We start from the raw sequence: 27,025 nt of genomic DNA, 5'->3' as shown, positions 1-27,025 counted from the left end.
TTCAACAAGCTTAACGACGCCACAATCCCGGCACAAACGCCGATCCCACGAAAGGACATGATTCTTGACTCCATGTCGGGCAGCACCACGTATAGCGCGATTGATCTGATGGACGGCTTCTATCAGATCTTGATGCGCGAAGACGACGTGCCGCTGACCGCCGTCAGCACGCCCAGTGGAATGCTGTGGGAATGGCTAGTCATGCCGCAGGGGCTCAAGAACGCCCCCGCCACCTCTAACCGCATGGTGTCCCACTTGCTGCGTCCATATCGCGACTTCGCGCCCAGTTACTTTGACGACATCTTCATTCATAGTCATGCCGACGCCGACATGACTGACATCGAAGTTCATCTCCAACACCTACGAACGGTGTTCGGAGTGATGCGTGAAAACAAGCTCTACGCCAACCTGAAGAAATGCATCTTCTGCGCCCCCGAGATTCCAGTCCTCGGGAGCTACGTCAGCAAGGACGGAGTCCGTGCTGACCCCGAGAAAGTGGCAGCCATCTGCGCCTGGCCATCTCCTCAAGACGCGAAACAGCTCCGACAGTGGCTCGGCCTCGCGACGTATCTCCATCACTACTCGAAGAACTTCGCGGCGACAGTTCGTCCACTGTCGCAACTACTCAAGACCGATGCCACTTGGACATGGCGTCCAGAACATCAAGCTGCCTTTGACGCGGTAAAAACGAGCTTATCCACCGCGCCCGTCCTGATGCTGCCTGACCACTCCAAGCCATTTCACGTGGTATGCGACGCCAGCGACTTTGCCATTGGTTGCGCCTTGATGCAATTCGACGCAGCAGGGCGCGAACGAGTGGTAAGCTACCAGTCGCGCCAGCTGAAACCAGCGGTACGGAATTACCCCGTACACGACAAAGAGCTACTGGCCATGCGCTATGCGCTACTCAAGTTCCGAGTTTACCTCTTGGGCGAACAGACCTTCGTCGTGTACACCGACCACGCGTCGTTGCGAACCGCAACGAAGAGTCCGCATCTGTCCCAGCGCATGGCGCGCTGGCTCTTCCTTTTCTCCGAATACAACTTTGTTGTTCACTACAAGCCAGGCAAGACGAACATTCTTGCCGATGCTCTCTCGCGTCGGCCAGATTACTCTCAACTTGGCCGCCACGCGATTGGGGACGAAGACGACGACGAGTGCGCCGTGTGTTCTGCTGAAGATGTCACTGCGATGGAAGTCGCAGCGACCAGTTCGTTGCGCGACGCGATCTTGGCCGCGTACGCGTCGGATGCGGCGTGCTCCGAGCTGATCTCGTTCCTACATGATCCGTCGGAGCCAGCGCGGCGCCGACTGTCCCCGCGGGCCCGATCCCGATTGAGCCGCTTCCGCTTACACGAAGGTTTGCTGACTTACAGTGTGGACAACGAAGACTCACCACGCATCGTCGTCCCGCTGGACGACGATCTTCGCGCCCGATTGATTCACGAGTTTCACGATTCTCCCAGTGGTGGCCATCTTGGACGCGAAAAGACCTTCGCGTCCCTCTCTCGCGATTACTACTGGCCGCACATGTACAAGTGGGTGCGTAAGTGGGTTCGCTCATGCGAAGCGTGCCAGCGCGTGAAGCCTTCCCCGTCGAAGCAAGCAGCGCTTTGACCCCTCCAGGTGGCCTCGGAGCCGTGGTCCTCCGTCAGTATGGATTTCGTTTTCGGCCTTCCCCGCGACGCCCAAGGTCGCACTGGCATACTCGTCTTCGTCGATCGATTCAGCAAGATGGTCCATCTTGCTCCAGTCGCCGCTACGGTCACCGCCAAGCAGTCTGCGGCGACGTTTCTGGATCTTGTTTATCGCCATCACGGCTTGCCAACATCGATCGTTTCCGATCGCGATCCCCGCTTCACCTCAGCTTTCTGGTCAGAGATTTTCCGGCTTGTCGGGACGCGGTTGAAGATGTCCACCCGCGTCGCATCCGGAAACGGACGGCCAGACGGAGCGTGCGAACAGAGTCGTTGAGAGACGTGTTGCAGAGCTTCGCCCACGTCATTCACGTCCTGGAGCTCGTTCCTTTCCCATGGTCGAGTTCGCGATCAACAATGCGGTTCACGCATCGACGAGACTCACTCCATTCTACGTGAACTACGGGACGCCATCCCCGCGTCCCTGCCCTCCTTGGCATGGATCGTCGGTCCCCCAGTCGAATCGGACGCGGTCACGCCCGCGCCAGTACCCCCACCGAACGAGACGGACGCCTACGATGTTGCCCCATCCGCGATTCCCGCTGACGATAGTCGTGAGCAAGCTCACGACGTCACCTCCGCGATTTTGAATGCTGTCACCACCCGGCGTGGAGCCGCATCTGCTGCGCCAAGTGTGCGCACGCGTGGTGCCACGGAGGCAACACCATCTTCACTGACCACCTGGACGTCCAGGACGCTGATTAACCCGCGTCAGCATCGCCGCGCAGTTGAGTACCATGCCGCGACAGGCTCAGCCGCTTCACCCGAGCCTCCGCCCGCAAACTTCAATCCGAACCCTGAATCGCTACCGCGTGACGCCGCGGCCGCTCTTGCATTCGTCCAGCGTCGCGAGTCGGTAATCCGCTATGTGCGCGACGCCATCGCTATGGCGGTGGATCGCCAGAAGGAGAACGCAGACAGGCGTGGTCGCAAGAATCTCGCGACGTTTGCAGTGGGCGATCGTGTTTTGCTATCCACCGACGGCATTACACCCACTTCTGTGACGAACTTGGGCGCCAACAAGCTGGCGCCGCGATATATCGGACCGTTCAAGATATTGAAGGTATTAGGTGACGCGTATACACTTCGACTACCTACAGCACTACGCCTCCACCCTACCTTCTACGTTGGTCGCCTCCGCCGCTATCACCCTTCGTCTATCCCCAGCGACGCGGATGGCTCCCCGCGTCCGGACTTCGGCGATCATCCCGAGGCTCGTCCTGACGTCGCACGCGATGGCGCAGCTCTTGATTCTCCCGCTCCAGATACTCCACACGCTGAAGCAACCGATCCAGACGTTGCGCGGTCGCAGCGTCTTCCCGCCGTCCGCGGTCCACCCTTTCAGCGTGACGGCCCCGCTCCTCTTGTCGATAGCGCGGGTAATCTTCGTCATATCGTTGACCGTATCTTGGAACACGAGGACCCTCGTGCTGCGCCCAACCTTGCTCATACGAGTCACGGCGCTGATCGCCATGACGCTGCCATCCCTCCGCTCCGGCGCTACCTCGTTCGGTGGCTCGGCCCCATGAAGGATAGTTGGGAGCCTCGCGCCATCCTTCTCGCCGACGTTCCGGACTGCGTGGCGGAGTACGAGGCTGGTCTCGTACCGGCGGCCGATCGTCACGCGGGCGCGGCTGTCCGCCGCGTCTAGCCTCGTCGAGGGCCCTCAAGTAACGTCCAAACAGCCGTCTCATCTCGTCATCACTGCGGGCGTTCACGAAGGCGCTGCAGTCGTGCAGCGCCCACCTCTCCAGCGCCTCCGCGTACGTGGTCGAATCGTCGTCTCGCTCGCTCATCGATACCCAGTTCGTCGCGCCGTACAAAAAGGAAAAAGCTGCGTGCTTTCTCTCTGAAGTGGGTGATGGTGTGACGGGCCCATCGTCACACATCGCCATCGCATCCAATGCGATGGCCAATCAGCTTGTAGAACACATCTACTGGTTGGCGTGGTCCGAGACCACGCCGTTAACTTTCAATACATCTCAGAGTCTAATTTGCCTGCTTCCTCACGCACAGTGTACGTAAGGTAACGGGTTGCTGAAAGCCCGTTACATTGGTGGCATAGGACGGGTTGAAAACAACTGAACCGTTGGTGCAGAGAGAACTTGAACCGATGGAAACTATCGATGAAATGAGCTGGTTTGGTCGATTATCACACACATCCCATACGATACACAAGATTTTAGATCGTGCCGGCTTTCATTATTTAATCAGGTTAAAACTGGATATGCGATTGAAAGGTTTCAAACCCACTCTAGCCTTTGTGACGTTCGTCCTTGTACGTTTCTATACTATTTTTTTATTATCTAAGCAGTCACATTTGACGCGCGATTATGGGTAGAAGCCCACGGAAAGCGTCGTGAGCTGGTTGGCAAGGAAGAGAATGCAGGAGGTGACTAGCCAGATAGCGAGCGAGCGAATCTTGGCGTTATGCAGCGGAGTGAGCGGCTGTGATAGCTGCATGATGGCGTCGTAGGCCTCATTGCCGCTTCTAGATCTGCGTAGACTAGCGCCACTCTTGTCGATATCGTGCAAGTCCTCATGGAGCTGGCCGTAGATCTGCGTGCTGTGTGCCACTGCGCCAGGGGATGGGAGTAGAGGACGCCTCTCATCCATTGAGCGAAACCGTTGTTTATTAAGGCCACCAACGTTTGTGGCCGATACCAGAAGTCTCGGGGCTCAATTTCAGCTTTGAGGCACCGCAAACATGCACTGAGACAAGCTATACCTCTTTTAAGTAGCCTTCGATTCGAAATTTTCACGCAAAGTCGATTTCAATGTCGGCAATATTGATGTCGCTGCCTTCGTCGGCAAGGATAAACTGGAACGCCTCGTGAGGTGACGCAGGGCGCGTCACTGGACTGCTCTCTAAGCGTAGGTCACTTCTTAGCGTAGGTGCCATTAGAGTAGACTTACACTTAAGTAGTAAAGCAATCAAAAGAGGTACGTAAACACAGTGAGTGCCGGGCAAAAGGCCACGACAGGGCTGCAGTACTGGTGTGGGCTTGCTCTTCTCTCTGAGGTTCGCTGAACCGCAAATTGAATTGTGAGAGAGAGAGAGAGCAAGCCTCACGCAAGCCAGTACGCCTCTCCGCAAGTTCTATTCGATACATAAACTAATATAAACCATACTTTACCTAAGTCAGTGTCGTCGTGAGCAGCACGGCGGCACGGTCGCTCTTGTCCATCAATCATAGTAAACTTGGTATAACCGCATGTGGCACGTCGGAAAGTGCGCAGCCGCAGGCTGCAGCAACAGGCGTAGGATAGGATGTAGGATCGGCTGTCAGTGTCAATGCCAGGCACTGACAGTCCACTTGTATGTACTGCTGGTGCTAGCCTCTTCACACAGGGGCTGGCATCTCACACTCCCACATGATACAGCGCCTCGATTGACGCGATCACACACAAGACTTCACAGGTTGAAGTCGCTGCCCCATAGATCAAAGTCGTAGACCAGCAGCACAGTAGTCCGTACAGCAAACAGCATGCCACAGTCAACACTGTCCTCATCCACAGCAGGAGCCTTCTCATCCGTAGTCATAGCGTCCGTTGTCAACACAGGTGTAGCACGTGTAGTATCGTAGTAAAACTACGCAAGACAGGTGCAACCTTCTTGGATTTCCCAGCACACTATCGCACTCAAACCACACTGTAGTTGTCACGCTCAGCCAACGCAATCGCTCGCGCTTCTCGCGTTTGTCCTATTCCTTTCGAATTGCAGCAATAGCAGTCGAAGCAGGAGACGCAGTCTCCGCAGTAGCCGCAGCAATAGCAGCCGTGGTAGAAGCCGCAGGCTCCGTAGAGGTAGTAGTATCATCCGAGGCAACCACTGGCAACACCTTCATTGCTTGACGAAAGCGACTGAACTTCACCACCGCAAGTGGCTTGGTCATGATGTCCGCGATCATCTGCTCGGTCCCAATGTGTGCGTGGTAAGCAATTTCAGCTCCACGTTTCGTCTCAGCATGTGATACTTGTTGTCTATGTGTTTAGACTTGGAGTGCTTCCCAGGTTTGGTGGTCAACGAGATTGCTCCCTCGTTATCACCCAATAGAAATGGTACTGGATGCTTCCAGGCCAGTTCCTCACACAGGCCCGCAAGCCACAGCACGTCTTTGGTGGCTTCAGCCATCGCCACATATTCCGCTTCGCACGTACTCAGGGAGTTAATCTCCTGTTTTCTCGATGCATACGATATTACGTTGCCGTCAAGTGTGTTTACATAGCCACTGATGCTTCTTCTGTTCACAGGATCATTCGCATAGTCGGCATCTGAGTAGCAGCGTACATTTGCAGTAGTTCCCTCAGGTACGTCTATCACAACCCGTAATCACACGTAGCTTTTAGATACCTAAGTACCCTCTTAGCTTGCGCGTAGTGTGTATGATCGTAGGATGCCAGGAACTTGCCAAGATGTCTCGTTGCATGTGCAATGTCAGGTCTTGACGCATTCACTAGGTACTGAAGTGCTCCCTCTAGCTCACGGTACGGCAGATAGTCCGTTGTTGCAGGTACAGTAGCCTTAGACAGTGTAGTAGCCTCAGGAGTAGTACATCCGTTGCAATCCGACATGTGGAACCACTTAAGTACTTCCAGCACATATTGTTTCTGACAGTAACAATCTGTCTGCTTGGTCTGTCAAGCAGTATCTCGACACCAAGCAAGTACTGGACAGTACCCATCGTAGTCAGCTCAAAGGTTTCTTGCAGTGCAGCTGCAATCTTGACGCACAGGTCTCGGGGTCCCATTAGTAGTAGGTCATCCACGTAGACAGTCAATAGCAGCTTAACTTCACCCTCTTCCTTTAACGCGTACAACCCATAGTCTGCGTCCGTGCGCTCAAAGCCCAATGTCACCAACTTCGCATGTAGAGTCCGGTTCCAAACATTAGGCGCCTGCTTCAATCCATAGAGGCTCTTCAATAGCTCGCATACAGCGCTTGGTCCATCAATTTGGAATCCAGGCGGCTACTCCATGTATATCATCTCGTCGAGATCTCCGTACAGGAACGCTGTCTTTACGTCGTACTGAAGTATCTCCCATCCTCGCTGCACAGCGAAGTAGATGGCCGCACGAATAGTTTCAAAGCAAATCACCGGTGCATATGTTTCACTGTAGTTGATGCCAAACTGTTGCTTGAATCCGTGGATTACAAGACGAGCTTTGAACCGCTTGACACGTCCACGCTCATCTCGTTTCACCGCAAAGACCCATCGGCATGTAATCACCTTGGCACCTTTCGCCTTTCTCCGCGGTACAAGTCGCCAGGTCTTGTGCTTCTTCAGCGATGCCAGTTCTGCCAGCATCGCGGCCCGCCACTGGGTCCAGAACTTACTCTTCCGTGCCTGCTTGTAGGTTGTAGGAATGTCCACGTTCATGCCATGCGCTATCACTTGGCCTACCACGTAGTCGCTCAATCGTACGTTTGCCTTCTGCGTCCTTCTCGGTCGCTTCAGACATGGCTCGACTGGAGGTTCCTGGATTGCAAATCCAGTGTCTTCCTTCACGGGTTTCTTTCGCGTCTTGCGCTTGCGTCTCTTTGTGACCTTCACTGGTTCAGGTCCCTTCTCAGGTGCAACCTGAGAGTCAGCAGATTTCTCCACTTCTCGCTGTTCAACGCTCGACGAGTGCTCTGCACTCCCACTGGACGTTTATTTTCCGTCCACAGCCCATTCAACTTCTAGGAGTTCACCTGCCTTGCTAATCGTCACAGTCCCACTACTCTCTGTAGTGTAGGTCTCGATACTCGTCTTGATTCTCACTACTGGTGGCTTCTCCGACAACACGTGCAGTGTATCCAGGTACGCATTTTCCAGTATTTGCTTCACGTAGGCTCCATCCACTGTGAACTCCTCATGAAAAGGGCAGTTCTCTCTTTGTGCAGTCTTCACCTGACAGGTCAATAGGTCTAGAAACTTGTAGCCCTTCGTAGAGTCGCTGTAACCGAGCAATAGACACATTTGTGCCCGTGGTTCAAGCGTCTCCTTACTTTGTCTTGACTCAGGTGATACTCGTACATGTGCAATACAGCCCCGGGTTCGCAACATGCTCAAGGGCGGCTTCCGTCCGTACAGCTTCTCGTGCGACGAAGTCACTCCCAATATCTTAATGCGTAGCATGTTTAGTTTTGTCACCATGTGCAGCAAAGCTTCTCCCCACAACATTTTCGGTAAATGTGTTGCTGTCAGCAGCGCTCGCACACGAGGCAGTACAATGCCGTTCGCCCTTTCTGCGATCCCGTTCTCTTGGGGAGAGTACGCGTTCGTGAACTGCTGCACGATGCCGTGTTCAACGCAGTACTCATGCAGTTCCGCTCCAGCGAATTCGCCACCTTGGTCCGACCGAAGATGCAACACTCTGTAGTCTTTGTAATGCGTCCGCAACTCCTTTAGCAGCTTTAAGACGAACCAGGTAGCTTGACTCTTCTTCTCAAGTAGATAGGCCCACTTGTATCTCGTAGCAACATCCACAATGAACATGAACATAGTAGCTTTACTTGCTGTCTCCACATTCATCGTACATATGTCCATAGCCAGAGTTTCAAGTGGTTTAGTCGAGCGAACTGGAAGTCGTTTGTGACTCATGGATTTTGTCTTGCTCACAACACAGGCAATGCATTCGTTGTTCAGATCTTTCGTGTTGAGTTTTACCCCCAAGTCCATCTTATCAGCCATCACCTGAAGCAAAGCCATGTGTAGATGGCCAAAGCGCTGATGTAGGAGCTCCATCGTCTTCTTGTCCTCTACTTAGCCATGGCCATGACCATCACACCGGTTGCCTTTTCCCTCCGCAGCCGGTAGAGATTGTCTCGCATCTCAAACTTTAGGATAGTGCCTGGTTTCGACATCCACGCCGTCTTCTGGTCCATTGAGCCCATCAGCTTGTAGTTTCCTGTAGTCTGTAGGTATCCTATACTAATCAGGTTAACCTTGGCATTTGGCGTGTAGACTACATCATCCAGCAGACGATCCTCAAGCTCACCAGTCGCTTGGTTGATCACTCGCAGTAGGACAGAGCCACTAACCGTCGTGTGCTCCGTAGTACCATTAGCGAAGTCGAGTCGGCTCGTCTTGTCTTCTCGCAGTGTCGTGAACAGAGATAGATCACCGCAAATGTTGGCCTGTGATCCCGAGTCGAGGATCCACTCCGTAAAGTTTCTCTCAACAGATTGCATGTTCTCATCTCGTCCAACTGCATTCACTAAAAACGTCTGACCTTGGCTCGCAGTGCCTTGTCCTTGGCTGGTCTCAGTACCCTGAGTTGGTCCACCTCTGGGACCTGTCTCATTGCCTTGGGTACTGTTACTTCCTTGGCGTCCTTCTTCAGATTGAGGTCCGTAGTGACTCATCTGATTCCGTCGTGGCGACCGACTGCGTCCTCCACGTCTGCGTTGCACTGGTCCATCGCGTCTTGGTTGTCCACGAGGAGACGACATGCCTCGACTCTGGGGGCCACGCAATGGTGATCGTCCTCTTGGCAGCGAGTGACGCTGTCCTGCACGTCTTCTCGGCGGCGAGCGCCAGCGAGGTGGTGACAATGAAGGCCTAACGTTTCCGCGAGGTGGCGAGCGTCCACGAATTGGCGAATATCTACGATCGGGTGAGCGTCCACGATCTGGCGAACGTCCTTGGTAGCGAGGCCCAGGTGGACCTCTCATCGATGAGTAGCACGGTAGCGACGATCTTGGGGGTCCAACATTCTCCCGAGGTGGCAGTCTCCTCCTCCAAAAGGAGATGTGTAGCCTCGCCCATAGTCAACGGGTTGATTGGTACGTGCTTCTCTTAGTACAGGCCACTCACCTTCAAACAGTCCTCCATAAGATGGTCCATGCGATCCTCTCCGTCCACCATACGATCCTCCATCGTACAGTCGTCCTTCAAGGCCTTGATATCCTTGTGGCTCAGCATAACGACCTTGGTAGTTATCCCCTGGTACAGATGAACCCACTTGTGGTCCACCTCTATGGCCTGGCTCAAACGTAGGTCTCTGTAATCCACTCGAAAATCCCTGGCCTAAGGAGTAGAACAGTGCATCCCACGTCGGAAGTGGTCTTAGAAAATGTCAACCCCCCATTGGTGCTGCGCAGCATCCATAGTCGGTATCTGCCATCCATACGATGTTCCGATCTCATGCTGAGTACTCGCCATCGGTTGCAGTAGTTGCATCGGCTGCATGGCTTGCATTGTTTGAACAGGTTGAGTACTTTGCACAGTTTGCATGACTTGAGCAGATTGGATACTCTGACTGGGTTGATTACCTTGCATAGCTTGAGTAGTTTGCTCAACTTGAGTAAGTTGCATGCTTTGACTGGGTTGAACACCTTGCACAGCCTGAGTAGGTTGCTCAACTTGGGTAAGTTGCATGCTTTGACTGGGCTGAAGTTGCAATTGCTGCGGCGTCATCGGTACACTCACATCATTCGCCGGTTCGACTTTGCGTTCCTCCGTCTCATCGTCATCGCTTGCACATGATGGCGGAGAGTAGATGGGTGATACCGAGCGTTTCTCACGGCTTGCACCAGTCGCACCTTCACTTGGGTGCGGCGATCTCAGCGCCAAGTTCTCAAACAGGCGACGCGGCTCACCAGTCGTTGGCGTCGTATGCACGCGGCGCACGGAGTTAATCAGTGAGACTGCCTGCTTCTTGGCCTTCTTCTTCTTTAGTCGTTGTACCAACTCAGGTTTCAGTTCCATGTCAGTGTTTGCAGTACATTCTGCGTACCAATGGCCATGCTGGTCACAGTTAGCACAGGTATAGCGCTGTTTCTTCTCAGCATTCTTGCCCTTGCGCTGCCTCTGACGCTTGCCTGCATGTCCTTGTCTTGCATGTTGGCTCACATTATTCACTTGGTTCGTGTTTGACTGCGTTGTCCTTGGCGCCGCTAGTGACATCTGCTGTTGCAACTGGTTGCTTGAGTGTTCCGCAGTGCGCAGGCGCTGTAGCGCTTCAGCAAGTGTCATGGTCCGATGATCATGCTTGCTCATCCAGAGTGAGTGCTCTCGTGCCAGCTCAGGAAACATCAACAGCGTGTTCGAGATAAGTAGACTTGCATGTTCCCACTCTTCAAACTCGCCCTTCGCTAGTCGCAGTCGGCGTACCATAGCATCAATGTCTTGCACATACTTAGTCACAGCTTCCTTGGGTTACAGCTGATGATTCATCAGCTCGCGCCGTACGTAATCAGGGTTAACGCCGTCACCCGCCTCAAAATGCTCAGTAACTCGTTGCCAAAGTAGTGACGGGGCATCCATCTGATCACGGATGGAGCTGTGCCCTGTGCTGGGGTCGCTGCCGTCACTTGGATTGCTTTGTGGCGGTGGTGGCTGATTTCTAACTGGAAAGTTGCGAGTTCGCAATCTTTCAAGTAGATTTCCTACCAATGATCGACCACCTTGACTTCCGGATAATGACCGGATAAGGTGTTCAGCTTCTTCGTGTGACAAAACATCATCGTCACGTCCAGTAGCTACATCATCCACATTATCAGCCAATCGGCGCGCTCCTCGACTCCCATTCGCCAAAACTCCGCCAGCGTTTTGATCTTCCACACCGGGTGCGTCCGTTGTCGAGCCATGAACCCTATTTGGGTTCATAACCTGAGGTGACGCAGGGCGCGTCACTGAACTGCTCTCTAAGCGTAGGTCACTTCTTAGCGTAGGTGCCATTAGAGTAGACTTACACTTAAGTAGTAAAGCAATCAAAAGAGGTACGTAAACACAGTGAGTGCCGGGCAAAAGGCCACGACAGGGCTGCAGTACTGGTGTGGGCTTGCTCTTCTCTCTGAGGTTCGCTGAACCGCAAATTGAATTGTGAGAGAGAGAGAGAGCAAGCCTCACGCAAGCCAGTACGCCTCTCCGCAAGTTCTATTCGATACATAAACTAATATAAACCATACTTTACCTAAGTCAGTGTCGTCGTGAGCAGCACGGCGGCACGGTCGCTCTTGTCCATCAATCATAGTAAACTTGGTATAACCGCACGTGGCACGTCGGTAAGTGCGCAGCCGCAGCCTCTTCACACAGGGGCTGGCATCTCACACCTCGTCCACGATCTCTTAGGACTATTCGCCAGCAAAAAGGCGGCAACACTCAGGGCCGTAGAACTCATGACGAGCAAGAGCAAGCTCCGTTTACAAAGCAACTGCGAAATCTGCGCGGCTCGCGGCACAACAGCCTCCCACGCGATTATTATCCACGCGATCACTCTTTCGCGCGTTGGAGGCTTAGCGTTGGCGCCCGACACGAAATTACGCGGTCTCTTTTCCTTCCATTCGTCAGCAATTTCTGCCAGTGCGTTTTTGAGCGGCCTGATCATGCCGTAGTCACATGGGGTGTGAGCCTTTGAATTCTAGGCATCACGTAACCTAATTCAGTACATGGGCTCTTAAAGAAGGTGGTAATGTCTCAAAACGTACAGAATAAGTATTATAAAAAGTTTTAATAATGTTATTAAAATATTCTTCAGAAGTCCTGACACCAATCTTATTCAAAAATCGAGATGTATTGTGCTTTGCAAAGCTTTTGTCTTTTATCACTAGGGTGCCATCTGTATCCCATACGACGAGTGGCATTGAATTGACCCTTTCACTTGAAAACCACATGAATCTCGTCATTAACTCAATATTACTGCATAGCCAGGTTGCGAGTTTTTTTAAACTTCGGAATGACTTACCGTATTTTGAGAGACTGCAGCGGTAAAACGGCTACGAATTAGCTAAATCTGACCTCACTTTTGGGATCAGAGTCTGTGAAACTCCTATATATCTAACTGTCGAAGTCGAAGTGTAAGCCCAACGATTCTGAGGAGCAGGGGAAATAAGAGTAGCTACTGCAGTTTAAGGATTCGCTTGCTAAATATTGCAGTTTTTTTGTTTTAATACGACTAAAAACCGCTTCAGGAAGCCATTTAAGTGAGTGGTTAAAAACCTAGTATCACCAATTATGAAGAGTACAAATAACAACATACTGTATCACCAACTGGCTGACTGTTATTAATAATACTTGCCAGCTGTACCTGCTCTTGTGTGTAAAATAAAACATTCAGAAAAACGACTTATGCATCCTTTACTTGTCGCACTGCGAGCACCCCGCTCGAATTCACTCCAGATCTTGGGCTCTTTCCGAGGCATGAAGGTGTACACTAAGACAGGTGACAATGGTACGTCCCAGCTCTTCTCGGGTGAGCGACGCCCCAAGAATGACGCTGTATTTCAGGCGTTGGGAGATATGGACGAGCTCAATGCTCAAATTGGCGTGGCCGTGGAGCAGGCGCGCGTAGCTGCCAACGCATTCCTGCCGCCCAAGTTAGAGCAAATCCAGAGCCGCCTCTTCGACCTCGGTGCCTGTGTGGCCACGCCACTGACCTCGGCATCCGAAACCAAACAGCGCCGCACTGGTGCATTCAACGACGCCAATGTGACGCAGCTGGAGCACTGGATCGACGAGATGGACACGAAATTGCCATTAATCAAGTGCTTCATTCTTCCGTCCGGGGGCGGACTCGCCTCGACGCACCTCCATGTGGCTCGAGCCGTTTGCCGCAGAGCTGAGCGTAGCGTCGTGCCTCTCGTTGGGGCGGGTGACGTGGACGGCGTCGTGCAGAGATATCTGAACCGTTTGAGCGATTTTCTGTTCGTATCTGCGCGCTTCGCAGCCGTCAAAGAGGGCAAGGAAGAAACTAAGTGGGTTAATCAAAACATTAAGCCCGATAAGAAGGACGACAACAAGTAAAAAAAAATTAGGTGCAGTTCAGTCTGCTAAACTCAAAAGTAGATCCGCTCATTCTTGAATTCACTTATCAGAGATAAGTCAACTCTGCACGACTCAGAAAAAAATGTATTATCTCCCCCTAGTATGTTCGAGTAGTGCTGATAAAGCCATAGTTCTAATTCAGAGAAAAAGGGATATAAATCGAAGTAAGAAAAAAGACCGGTTAACACCCGTTTTTAGAAAAGTAGTTCGGCCCGAACTACTGTTCGGCCTTTCACATGTCAATTTGGGGTGGAAAGCGGTTCTAGCTGGTGGGATCTCCGCTTTGTGATAGCCGCCGAGGATTTAATGGGACTCTCTGGAGTGTTGCCTCGATAAATTCCGTTGCTGGTTAATCGTCGATACGCAGCATCCTGGCGCGCCTGCGTACGCGTGAGCTGTAATCTTCCACCAAGTCTCGAAGTATCTTCTGTTAATCCCTCTGGTGCCGTCTCGGGACGGAGTTTTGGCAGTTCATCATTACTTGATGCAGACGCTATAGCTGGAGACGAGGTGACAGCGCGACGGCCTGCAAGTTCAAACTCCACATTCACTCGCACTTTCTCTGGTTTCGGATCTGCCAGCATTTGAAAAGACCCCAACACCGCGTCCGAGCTACATGTTCGCGGGGGAGCCAAATTTGAGTTGTGACCTAGCTGTGACTGTTTCTTTGAGGAGCTTGGACTCGATAATTTCCCACTCGATTTACCTTGTGAGCCTTTTCGTCGACTTTCATCATCGCTAGCATCAGAGTAGGGATCCTCACCGTGATCTTCCTCTTGTAATCCAGGAGACAGCGCCCCCAAAGCCAAATTACTCTCAACTCGAATAGCAGTGGTTCTGCTGGTACCCATTTCAATCTCGGGCCACGAGATCAAATCGGTAATCAGCACTTTGGTCCAGTCAGGAGGAGCACCACGCTGCTCAATCGCTCGATTCGTCGTACGCAACAAAGTAATTGACTCCATGACCGCCGGAGGTGGAGTGGTAATCACATACAAGTTCGTCGACACACTGACAAGTAAATCGTGTTGATGTGAGTCTGCGAGAGCTGCGATTGCGGCCACAATTCCCTCTTGAACCACTTTATCCACGTGAGGATCATCCCATTCAGCAGCGTTGGCGGCGGCATCTACAGTAGTCGCTGTAGGGTCGGGACAATTTGACTGTGCTGGAGCTGGTGGTGGAACATGAGTAGCCAAAGCTTGAAGCGCCAAGGAGCAGACATGCCGTTTGAAAGGCGTAATAGCACTCGTTCCAAGTCGTAGCAACACTTTAACGGCGTCATTCTTGATCATCTGCCGTTTACTACGACGCAACCGAGCCAAGTTGTAGAGCGAGACCACCACGTGCTCGCGAGTTTGTGGACTAGTGGATTGCGATAATGCCAACACGATGGGCACTAAGGAAGGTTGAGAGGTCAGTCTCTGACTACGCACGTCCTCTGCCTTACTAGCACGACCACCATTTCCTGCCTCACTGTCCATCGACGGCGGTCCAGACGGAGGTGGAGACGGTTCTTGTCGCGACAGATTCCGAATCACTACCATGCAATGTAGAGCAAATGCCTCTCCACGTACACCGACAAGACCTTTAAAAGGTGTTCGACTATCTGAAGGATTCGTCACACACAAGACTGCGAGTGCGTCGAGAGCTCCATCACGCAACATGGCGTCGTGACACTGTGGGTGCCCTGACAAACTACTTAAAGATGTGACGATGTTCATACAAGCCGCATTCTCCTCAGCCCGTGTGGTTGATCCATCCATTGCACCTTTGCCCATTGCCACGAGGGCGCGAACAACCCCATCTCTCACGAGACGCTCTTCATACGACATTTCTCGAGGTTTGCCAGACTCAGCGTTGAGTTTAGCGAGCGAGCAGATCATGTCGGTAGCCACACGCAGAGTCGGCGCTTCGGAAGCCATCGCTGGACTTGTGAGGAGTGCGGCGAGAGTTGGAAACCCATTGCACGCGATAAACTTGCGCTGGTTCAGTTCCAACGAAAAGAGGTTGCGTAGGAAAAATACACAAGCACAATTTGTCTCGACGCAGACAGATAGCGAGCTCGAGGCCCCACTTCCAGTAGGAGTCGACCCTGTTTTGGTCTTTCCGCCTTTCATGGTATCATTGATGACACTCACCACAGCACAAGCCGCATCGTTAGTCATAATCTGCACAGCAACAGAAGAAACACTGAGATTGGCGAGGGTCTTGGCTGCGTACTTGCGCACGTCCTTGCTCTCCGACTTGAGCTCCGCCATCAAGATTCCCAGCACATTGCTTTCGTCTTGAGCTAGAATCTCCACGACGCGCGACTCGACAGCGCACGATAGATTGTACAGCACGTTCGCGACGTACAGCTTCATCTCAGGATCGCGCACTTTGGCCAAGTTCTTGAGGACACTGAGTAATCCCTCCTGAAGCATCTGCAACTCGACAGTCTTCGTGGTAGCCACAACGCCTTCAACACTTTTCTCTTCACCTTCGTCATTGGTAGCAGCATTTTTATCGTTGAGAGCACAAGAAGCACTTGATAAGTTGCTGAAAATGCCTATCATGAGCCGCTTCATCGTTTTATTCAGGTCCGCTTGGTACATCTTTGCCAGTATCCGCACGAGCTCCATTTCCAGTAGTTGCGCCGTCTTCTTAGCATCCAAAGAAATGTTGTACAAAGCACGCAGAGCCAGGTCTCGGATCGAGTCATTTTCAAGCCGAGCCAGCTTCAAGAGAGCGTAGAGAACGCCATCCCGCATCAGTTGGTCGCGTGCGTCTTCATGTGTCAGTAGATTGAACAGGGCCTTCGCACAGATCCCTTTCGTCTGTGGACTATTCACTCGTAGTAGCGTAATGACGATGAAGTCGTCCACCGTTGCATCACGCCATACTCTCGAGAGGGGTTTGCCTGTCGCGGGTGCTGGCCGCTCGGCTGCCAAGTTGCACAGTGCAACAGCAGCACAAACTTGAGCCTCATGAATACCCGTACGCATGACCATGTTCAAAGCAGGAGGAATATCAGCATGCTCCGCCAACCGCCTTAGACCTTGTGGCAGAGCCAGCGCCACCTTGGCGATCGTAAGTGCTGTTCGTCTAGCTGTTCGGTGCTGCAGCGCAACTGTTGACTTGGACAATCGAGAGTTCTTGGACGCTGACTGGGTGGCCAAGAGTAGCAAACACGCGAAGAAAGCGGGTGCGTCCACCGGCCCGGCACCAGCTGACACAGAGATTCCACTGCAGAGTTCGTGCAGCTTGTAGACAATTTGCGAAGCAGCGTACTGGGCCTTAATGATGCTTCGGTCTGTCACTGCATCGCGTGGTCGCTGATCCGCAGCCGAGACGATGAGGAAGTGTTGGATAGCTTCAAGAACCCCATCGTCCAGCAGTGAACAGCGTTTAGCTTCGTACGACGCGAGGTGGGCCAGTGTTGCTAGGCAGTCCAACCAGAGCGCGTATATCGTGGCTGGTGCTTCCGCTGTGCTTGGTTTCTTTAACACACGCACGACTAACCCCACAGCACCTTCATAGAATAGCAACTCATGATTCACAGCTCGTGACGATAAGTGGTGTAGGAAACTAATACAGACACCGCAGAGTTCAGCATTGGACAGATTCCTCGACGCGAACGCCAGCATCGTCGGGATTGCACCGACTTGGTCATTTGAATCCTCGTCATCAAGACGCTTCTGAGTAGCTTCCGCCAGTCGAGTCTTCACTCCTGGGTCTTTGGCGAGACCCAGCATTGCGTACACACACGCCTTCTGGATCTCTTTGCTGCTACTGCTAGCGGATGTGTCCTCGCTACGGATAAGATCCAAAAACGCAGGAACTACACCTGCATCCACTAACGCCTGAAAATTGGCTGGATGAAGCAGCAAGTTGCTCAATGCCGTGACGCAATCCAACTTAAGTAGCAAAGCAGCGGCTCTTTTATCGTCTTGGTTATCTGCGACGCCTTCAGTGTAAGTCCCTGGGAGTTCTGGAGCTCGCAATAACCCAAGGAAAAGAGGAACTACTCCGTCTTGCACGAGCGTAGGTCGGCAGCGATCGTCGAGCGCCAAATTCGCGAGTGCCACAACGACAAATTTCTCGGTTTCCGGATCAATACCACGCGAGAAAACGTGATCTTCATCATCGCTGTAATCGTCTTCCTGGTCGTCAGCGCCTCGAAGAATGTTTAGGAGCTTCGGAACAAAGCCAGTGTTGCGCACACGGACTTGGAGCTTCGGGTTGCAGCAGAGCATCGCGATGGAGTTGACGCAGTTCTTGCGGATTGAAATCAACAGAGAGCTCGCTACTGCCTCGTCTTGAGCACTATCAGCAACAGTCTTGGCCGCAGTCTGCACCCGACGCAGCTCTGCCCCCACGCTTAAGATAATATCTGACAAGATCGTCAATGCGCTGTTCTTCGTCAGTGCATCCTGGTTGTTCTTCACGGCCGCCAGATTGCACAATGTACAGGTGACCACCTCCAATTGAGAGAGTTGCAAGGGCCTCATCGCCACAGCTGTTAGCACTTCAAGAGCTGCGATCGCTCCTTCGTCCACCACTACTCCACGAGTTGTCGGAAGAATCGAGAGGTTCAGCAGCGCCTGAGCGCATACTCTTCGCGTCGCAGTGTCTCCCTGTCGCGCCAACACGATAATTGAGTTCAGCAGCGCGTCGCACGTGACAGCACGCGGTACATCCGACAGATTGACGAGCGCTAATACGCAGAAGAGCTTGACATCATTCGGTGCAGCTAGAGGCGACGCTGTGGTTGTGGTCACTGCAGCCATAATCTGTGAAAGCGCAGCCACTACACCCTCATGCACCATAGCAAAGTGGTGTGATTCATCAACTGTAAAGCGAAGTAGTGCTCGAGCGCACAAAGCCTTGACGGTCGGATGCGGCGTATGTACGAGATCCAGCAGCGCTGCAATTACGCCTTCGTCCGTCATTTTCGAGTACAAATCTCTAGTCGCTTGTGGAGGTGCCGTCGGCAATAGACAAGATGACGATGGCTGGCTCTGATTCTTCTTCACTGGAGTAGGCAGGGGCGAAGGTGGGGCTGGAGTGTAATGCGTGAGGTTCAAAATTGCCGCGGCAGAGTACAGACGGATAATTGGATCGTCTAGCTTGAGGACGCTGGACAACGTGGCGAGTGCACCCTCACGCAGGAGTTGAGCCTCGTAGCCTTTGTGGTACGAAATGCTGTAGAGACCTTCGACAGACTTGAGCTTCGTATCCTTGGTCAAATGTGCAGTGTTTACGGATCCAGAGAGCAGAGGGCTCACCAACACGGACGGCATCTGGTTCATTGCTCGCTCGCCTTCTTTGTCATTCGCAGATGTGGCGCTAACACTTTTAGGCTTGCTGCTGGCGTCAGGAGTTGTCAGGAGTAGACGGTCGACTGGAGTGGGTGCTGAAGCAGACGTCGTGAGCAGATCCTGGCAGGGATTGTGGCTTTCAGACTGGAAACGAGACCTGTCGATTCGAGACAGATAGATGAGTCCTTCGTCGTAGTCTCCGCGTTGGTAGAACAGATCGCCACCACATTTTTTCTTCTTGGCAACAGCCACAGACTGTTCTCGGTCATCGTCGTCATTCTCGGCTTCGTCTCCACTCGAGTGGGCGTTTGCGTTGCCACCGAAGAACGTCGAGAAGTCTCGATGCTTGCCAGGACTGCCATCATCAGCTCCACTTATTGTTTTACTGCGATACTTGTCTTGTGCTTCCTGTCGTCGTTTCTTGTTCGCTGCCTCGCTCTTGATATGCTGCAGTAAGGCGCGAACGAGGTCGTCTTTATCCGGATGATCGCGCCAAAACCCTCGTTGTCGATGAAGCTTCCAGTGCTTGACGAGTTCTTTTAGTTCTTCCAATCGAATGGGCGAGTTGTGCGGATCTCGATTACGTGGGAAGAGGTTGTACTTGATAAGATAGACCCTCAACCCGTCGATCTCCTGGTCGCGTCGCAGTGCTGCCAGTCGCTGCTCCATGTTGACTGCGCATTTTGGTGGGTTGATCGTCATCTTAATGCTCGGCAGACTTCAAAGTGCCCACGTCAACGATGGTCCAGGACTAATTCTGCTGAGATCAGCAATAGACGTCGACCGTTGCAATGCTCGACGACAAAAATGGAGACGCCATCAACGCACAGCCAGACTCGTACGCACACCAGAACCCAAAAACAAGCTTCACACTCAATCTGCCAGTACACAACAGGATGGCCAACTTGTTCAAGAAAGCCATACACTTATAGAATAAACTACAACTGTGAGCTCGCAAGTCAAGCCTGCTGCTGCTGGGTTTTCTTCTTGCGAAACTTAGGCGACGGCGTGAGGCTCACCACGTAGAAAAGCTTCTCCGACATGTGATAAGACCGTTTGTCGCCGTCATCGTATGCCACAAAGTGCTCGTACGTATCCTCGTTAAACTGCTGCACCGTGCCTTCGTACCACTTGTCCTTGGCCCATTTCACACGCACGCGTTTGCCCACAAGACGTTGCGGGTTGTCGTCGCTGTCGTAAAATGTTTCTACGACAGCTTCCGGGTCTAAAATGCTGCGGACACGTGGAAGCAACTTTGTGATGGAGCGATCGATTGCCTTGATGAGCCCTGAACTCGTTGCGCTCACATTCACCCACGACGACGTGCTATTGGGCTTCACCAGGACAGTCTTGCGTTGTTGCAGATATCCCTCGGCACCTCGATGAGCCATCAGCCACTTCTCCATCCACACGCAACTCTGGTGGTTGTCTCGCAGCCATCTTGTCACGCCACTGTGGCGTTTGGCAAGTCGTGCCAGCATATCCAGTGACGTCTCCGTGGCCTTATAATACCGTTGCTGCGACGCCATCACCGCCACCAGTTTCGTGAGCCCGTCGGTAAGACGCTCTCCAGCGAGGGAATCGCGGACCTTAAGCAGCGAATTGAGTGTTCGGAAGTATGGTTTGACGTCGTGATGGTCCTCCACTTCAATGCCATGTATGATCTTGTCCAGGAAGGCCGCAGTGACACGTCGACTTTCCCAGCACAGATGACTCACAATTTGCTCCAACGGTTTCGTCTCCTTGGTGTAGCGGTTCGCGCGCTGTGTGAGCAGAGTAATGAAACGCTCGTTGAGAAGCACGTCGTGGTCTGCTGGTGTGAGATCCACGTGTTCTTGAGCCATGTTAGCCGGTAGAATCAGAGGGTGCTCAGCATCCGACTCGACGTCCATGGCAGGAGGCAAGCTGCAACGGATCAGCACCGACAAGAGCTTCAATATCGTGACGTTGAGGTCGATACGCTTGAGGATCTGCTTCGACTTGTGTTTCTTTAACTGCAATTGGAGCAGTGGCTGCGTGTTTCCAAGGCCTGTAAGAAGCGACACGATGGCGCCAACCACACTGTTCACTACGAGGAAGGAGCCTTCGTTGCGTCCTGTCTGCACAAAGTCGTACATCGTGAGGAAATACTGACGATGGTGTTGGACAGGCACCGAAAGCAACGCAGGCATCAGCTGGATCAGGAAGAACATGAACTCGAATGACGCAGGCAAGCGCTTCTTCCCGTCGCCAGAAGAACTTTCGGATTCTTCTTTTGCCTCCTCTTCGAACTCTGTATTGGACGTCGTGACAATAGCTTCCGAAATGACATTTGCCATCAACTCGCGCACTTCACGATGCTCGTTAAACACCAGCAACTCCAGAAGCAGCGCCTCGTTTGCCTCCATAGTCGACAAGAACCAGCGACAGCCACCAATGTCAGAGTGATACAGAGCTTGGAGAATGAGACGCCACTCCAAAACTTTGCTCACATCACCACCTTGCCATAGCGTGCCGAACACGAACTTGGTTGCCACTTGTAAGGCCTCAAACTGGACCTCCACAGGCTCGAAGCGTGGCATCACTGCCATATTCTTGGCGTTTTCCAGTCCCACGAGACAAGATCGCAGCAGATTGTACGTGAACTTGAGGCAGCGCGTGTCGTACAGATACCGCTTCCGCCAGAAGAGGCGATTCTCCATCGCAATGAGCTTGCGAATTGGTTCCGGTGCAATCACCAGAGCCATACTACGCAGATGGGAAAGTCTGGCAGACGCTCGCCGCTTTAGCCTAGAGCAAAATGCTGCCACAATTACAGCAGTAGAGAAGCCGACGCAAGGAGCGTCCTCATCACGGACAATACGCAGCTCGGGAGATACGCGAGCGTAGAACAACATGAAGCTACTGCGATTCTTCATCTTGGCTGGTAACGGAGACCCTTCTTCGAGCGAAGCCGATCCACTGGCTGAATCATGCCGGGTGAGTGCCGAGTCCTCACCACCAAAACACTCGTCTGGTATTTGAGTTGGGTCAAACGGAGTCACCAGCGTGTCGTTGAACTCGTACCACGGGTTCGTGTGGCCTGGCACTTGCTGATCTTTCAAGAACGAGTAGTAATGACCCGAGTGAGCTGTACCAAGGTGCACCACAGTCCCCACTAGTTCATACTGGGAGTATTCTGGAGCCGTCGTTCTCCCATCGTCTCCGTTGTCCGAGGACGAACTCAGTCGGACGTCGTGACTGCCGGTTCCCTCTTCCACCGATGATTTCGATCTCTTCCTCTTCTCTTGTTGACCTTCCTTCGTGTACGGATACATGTCCAATTCAGTAGGAAACTCAAAACGATCGTGAAGCTTGATCTGCTGCATCTTCTCAAAGTCGAATTCGAAGCGCTTCAGGTGGATGATCAAGTAGGCAGGCAGCTTCGAGATGGAGATACGCTTGTGTGTTTCCAGCGTCACCTTTTCTTCCTCTTCGCCAGAGTCAGCTTTCGCACCACTACCGTTCTCCCACGTGTAGCTTACCTTTTCACCTTCCACCCATCCATCCAACGACTCTTTCAGGTTCTTTCGATCACGGACAGGCACGGAAATGAAGTGGAAGGGCTCGAAGCGCTCGCTGTATCGATCTCCTTCAGCAACAAGCTCATTGCTGAACTCCCCACCGAAGAAGGTGTTGAGAATATTCTCATCGCTTGTGTACTGATCACCACTGCCAGCACTGATACCGTTCATCTCCGACTCGATCTGTTGGAAGAAAGATGTGAGAAACTCGCTGGCATCCTGCTGGATATTCACATCCACCGTTTCGCCGTCCCACGTCTTCATTGCGCGAGTAAACGGACGTGGGTTGTAGTAGGGCTTTGCACTTCCTTCCAGATGAGCGAACAACGACTGAAGCTCATATGTGAGGCTCTTCGCTTCAGCTTTGTCACTGCTGCTCCCACTCGATTGAAGACGCAACACCTGCCGACGAAAGCGCGGCATCATGAAGAAGCTCTGAACTGTGGAGTTCAGGTAGCAAGTGCATCCAAGGTTCTTCAGACCCACGTATTTACCACGCTGAAGGAACTGGTCCTTCGCCGTCTTTAAGCTCTTTCGCTTTGACGTCGAGACCACTGATGTTGCAACTGAGGGCTCTGGAGGACGCTCCAGGGTGTGCTGATTGGCCATTTGCGTTAGCAGAAAGCGCAGTCCGTCGGTGTTATCAATCGACAGCTCCGCAAGGAGATCAAAGGCGACATTACGACACGAATCACTCCGGCACTTGGGTTGCCGAAGATAATACTGAGACGAAGAAGACGCCTGGATATCGTTAACCCCACACTCACTTGCCTTGCTGTGAGTTTCTCCATTTCCCTGCTTGTCTGGTGTAGCAAATAGACACTCGTGGAACAGCTCATGTATAATCCCTTCTTGGTCGTGAAGGGTGGGCGCGATCACCTCGCGCAAGCTGCGTCCATCACACGGCACGTCAAGAGCATCGTCTGCTAGCATAGCCGGGATTCGCTTGATGATAGCAAGCAGCGTGGACAGCTGTCCTTCTAAAAGAGCATCTGGAGCGGGTGGAAGCACTTGGTTTCCTAGAGCAGGCAGAATTCTGCGTCTGTTTCCTTCCATACTACTTCTTCGAAAAGTAGGTGGCACAGGGTCAGCTGGAGCACCGATAGCATCATCTTTAATCTCGAGGGCCTTGATCCGACGACACAAGATTTGGCTGGACGGGAGAATTGCGAACTTCGTCAAGTCTTCTGCACTCGTGATGAGAAGTGTAAACACATTGTAATATTCTTCATCACTCACGGGTCCTGAATAATCGCCCAGCAATTGCAGGAAGTAGTTGCAGCACGCAACACGATCTTCTTGAAGCTTGTTTCTAGTGGTAGACAACGCTGCAATTACGTTGGCAGCCTCCAGTCGAACAGGCTTAAAGCGACTCTCGACGAGACAATAAAGAACGATCTCGCCGTGACCTGCGTAACTCTTAAGTAAAACCAACGCTCCTTGGCTGACCTCAAGCGTACAGGTAGCAATACAAGATAGCAGCCGAGTCATCAAGTACGCATCACTCGGGATGTCGTCGATGTTGTCCGGGTCTTCAACTTGTGGGCGAGTGTACTCCGTTAGAGAAAGAGGCGACGCAGTACTCTCCCTACTCACTGTTGGCTGCTGATGCGACGACAGGGTAGACAAAACAGACTCTTTGATTCCCCTGTCGACACCCTGAAGACTGCTCAGCGTTTCCAGGAGACGATGAATCAATTTTTGAGGATTTCCTTCAAGAGTATCCCCATTTTCGTCTGCTAGTTTGGACTCCACAACGACAAAGTGGCGAAGCAACTTGAGAAGCTTGGACAAACACATCACCGAGAGCGTTCCTTGCGCAAGTAGTTGACGTGGAATCGACGATAGGACAAACTCTTCGAGTAGCGCCCGGCCACCAAGCTCGATAAAAGACGCACTCCACATATTCACAGTGCCAATCAAACCATCAAGACCAACGGCGCTCGCAGGGGCCGGATTGTCACCTTCATCTTCATCTTCGTCGTCGTCATCGTCATTGCGTCCATCACCACACAGCGCGAACTTCTCCACCAACTCAAGCTGATACAAAAGCTTTGGAGGGCACTTTGAATCCAGAAGCGGTTCCCACTCGAACGAGCTCGGCTTTCTTGCGAATAGACCCATCAATTGCTAGCACGTTATTCAACGTACGCGTCTGCTTTTCCATTTCCTCCTCCACTGTAAGCAACTTGAGGACTTTCCAAGCTTCTTCAGCGATTCCGTCGTTGTACGAAAGCAGCTTAAACAACAGTGCCACCCACGTATCATTTTCTGATATCTCCGTTTTAATCGCATGCCAGTCGCTCTCCGGACTACTGTTGTTTCCAGTGCCACCTACACCTGCAGCGGCTCCGTGGAAGTCCAAAATACTGCGATTAGTGTGCCCACTGGTATCACTTTCCACTTTTGACAATAAAATCGCCTCGACGAAGCAAGTACGCTTGCTCGTCCTACGCGAAGGAGCTGGTGCAGTTTGAGTCAACAATTTCTTTCCAGAAGACGAGCGCGAAGACCCAAGAGAATAAGTAAAAAATACTCTTGCCTTCTCAAGTGTGAACTTTCCATGCCCTTGCGCTGTCAGTTTAGTCTTGGCAGAGTTCACAATGCGAACTCGATCAGCTGGGTGACCTGTATCCTTTGCAATTCGATCTCGCAGCTCTGAAACAAGCGAAGTTCGTCTCAAGTGATACTTAAATGGCGCTGCAACTCGGCCACCTTGAGTTCGAACATAAACGGTTAACTCCTCTGGTCCATCAAAAGTCCCTCCTGCAGCAGCGTCGTCTCGTGTTTGCACGACGGATTGGTAAAGGAAAGTACTGAGCAATACCAATAGACGAACCACCTTTCGCGTCTTAGAAGCATCGATCGTGGTCTTTGCCTCCTCCTTTAGTCTCCAAAGACACCCTTCCACAAAATCTGCCCACACCTCACGCCGCACGAGCTTGGAACCGACGTGGAGTTGCAGATAGATGAGGTAATTGATAGCTTGCTGACTCACACTATCGTTTTCTGCGCGCAAAACCACATCATACAACGACTCGAGGCCTAGAAGATCCATCGCTTCTACGACAAAAAATCCCGCATCCTCCTTGTTGGGTGGCACACTACGCGATTGGGTGCTCCCAACAACACCAGTAGAAGAAATACGCCTCGTGCTCGTGTTGACGAACCGAAACAACCTCTCCAACGCCCAGAACGATTCCTTACTCATCGTTTTCATATCCAGACTGATCTGGGAAGCGCTTCCATTGGGACTTGAAGGCATAATCAAAGACTGGAATATTTCTCCCACAACAGCTTCAGAAAAGCCCGTTTGACCCGAGTACGCTCGATGAACAAAGTTATTCGGATCGGGGATGACCGTCGTGAACCACGCAAAGAATACTTCGTGCTCACCCATCGTGCTCTCTGGACCGTTGAAGCACCCCCACAATTGGCATACAGCCTCAAAAGGCAGCTTTAAATCAGACTTTGTCACGATATACCCGAGAAATGCCAAACGCTTCTTGATGGCAATAAGATGCGCAGTCTGTGATCGATCCTTAATATCGGCTTGAACAACACAATTTTTGATTGCCTCAACGACCACGGACACAATGTCGTGAGCGTTATTCAGCTCTTTCAACAACTCACTGGGCGTTGTTGGAGTTGAATTAGCTCTTGTCAGTGAAGCAGCCAATGAAGACGAGCCTCCGCCGTAGCCATCAACAATCCGTTGAATCAGACTCATGGACGTTTCCACCAGCGTCCCTGCCTTGATGTTCTCTGCACACTTGCTTAGATAACCACTCAGTAGTTGCTGTTGCTCTTTTCCTGACGTGGACGATGATGAACCAGAGGAAATCCATAGCTTTTGGACGTGGTTCAACGAGTCAGCAAGAGCTGCCTCTACTTCAGCTCGCATCGATGGACGAACTCCTAGTGATCCACTCTCGTTGGGTGCGTCCGTTTGAAGAATCGCGTTCCAGTACAGGGTGCAACACAGACTTACCACCTTGTTTAACACTTCCAGGTCTTTTTGCGCGCTGACACTGAGTTTGTTTCTTGAGCCAGACGCGGCACTCACCAGTGACGTTAGTGACATCTTAAATCCACCCGTCTCAGCATCAACGACGAGCTTGGAAGCAATCATAATAACGCGTTTGATGAAATTCACGACGAGTTCGTCATAGTCGTTCAAAGGAACTTGCGTCAGTAGCATCACGACAACATCCATCAAATCAGCCGACAGTACACCACAGAGAGTGATCAAGATATCAAAGACAGTTTTCCTGCCTGAACGAAGCTGGCTGAGCGCGGTTTTCCACATCAGCACGATGTGCTTCTCCGTCAGCAGACCGTGAGCTGCAACAAATCCAAATATCTTCTTCGAGCGCTTTAGCATTTCCAAGTGGGTGCCTTCCTGGAGAGAGTACTTTGCGCAGCTCTCTCGGTCGCCCAGTATCACTTCCAAGATATCAGAAGCCGTCAGCCACTCCACAATGTATTTTGTGCGCAGCCATTTCGTCATTGGTTGCTCATCAGACGCTGAGATTAAGTTATCACTCGAGGAACTCGCGCTCAAGGTCGACGTGGTACTGACAGAAGTTCTAATTCTAACGCGTTCAGACGCTCTAGCACTAAATTTGAACAAATATCAAACAAACACGTTAGATACCCGACACTTAACAGCATAACAGACAGATTGAGTCGTACCTGGTAGCAGCTCCTTGTAACGAGCTTCAGCGAGT

At 52.1% G+C, this 27,025-nt stretch overlaps 3 protein-coding genes across 3 annotated transcripts in view; 1 reads left to right on the top strand and 2 right to left on the bottom strand.

The window, feature by feature from the left end:
• Positions 1 to 12,777: 12,777 nt before the first annotated feature.
• On the top strand, positions 12,778 to 13,481 carry PITG_19474 (cobalamin adenosyltransferase, putative; the record flags this gene model as incomplete). The annotated part of the gene is made up of 1 exon (XM_002996972.1): positions 12,778 to 13,481. One exon carries the CDS (start codon positions 12,827 to 12,829, stop codon positions 13,427 to 13,429), a length of 603 nt encoding a protein of 200 aa, XP_002997018.1.
• Positions 13,482 to 13,689: 208 nt separating this feature from the next.
• PITG_19473 (uncharacterized protein) lies at positions 13,690 to 19,455 on the bottom strand (the record flags this gene model as incomplete). Its single annotated transcript, XM_002996971.1, has 1 exon — positions 13,690 to 19,455. The coding sequence occupies one exon, from the start codon at positions 19,453 to 19,455 to the stop codon at positions 13,690 to 13,692; it is 5,766 nt and encodes a 1,921-aa protein (XP_002997017.1).
• A 257-nt stretch (positions 19,456 to 19,712) lies between these two features.
• PITG_19472 (ubiquitin-specific protease, putative) overlaps positions 19,713 to 27,025 on the bottom strand; it is a gene marked incomplete at both ends in the record, with an annotated part of 8,250 nt that continues 937 nt past the window's right edge. The window contains 5 exons of the mRNA XM_002996970.1: positions 19,713 to 23,305; positions 23,357 to 23,900; positions 23,952 to 24,237; positions 24,310 to 24,402; positions 24,443 to 26,822. Coding sequence (XP_002997016.1) covers positions 19,713 to 23,305; positions 23,357 to 23,900; positions 23,952 to 24,237; positions 24,310 to 24,402; positions 24,443 to 26,822 — 6,896 coding nt within the window. The remainder of the gene's footprint in view (positions 23,306 to 23,356; positions 23,901 to 23,951; positions 24,238 to 24,309; positions 24,403 to 24,442; positions 26,823 to 27,025) is intronic.

Source organism: Phytophthora infestans, genomic scaffold (assembly GCF_000142945.1).
Source record: "Phytophthora infestans T30-4 supercont1.94 genomic scaffold, whole genome shotgun sequence".
Classification (NCBI taxonomy): Eukaryota; Oomycota; class Peronosporomycetes; order Peronosporales; family Peronosporaceae; genus Phytophthora; species Phytophthora infestans.
Note: the sequence above shows the minus strand (reverse complement) of the source record. Positions and strands in the feature narration are given on the sequence as shown.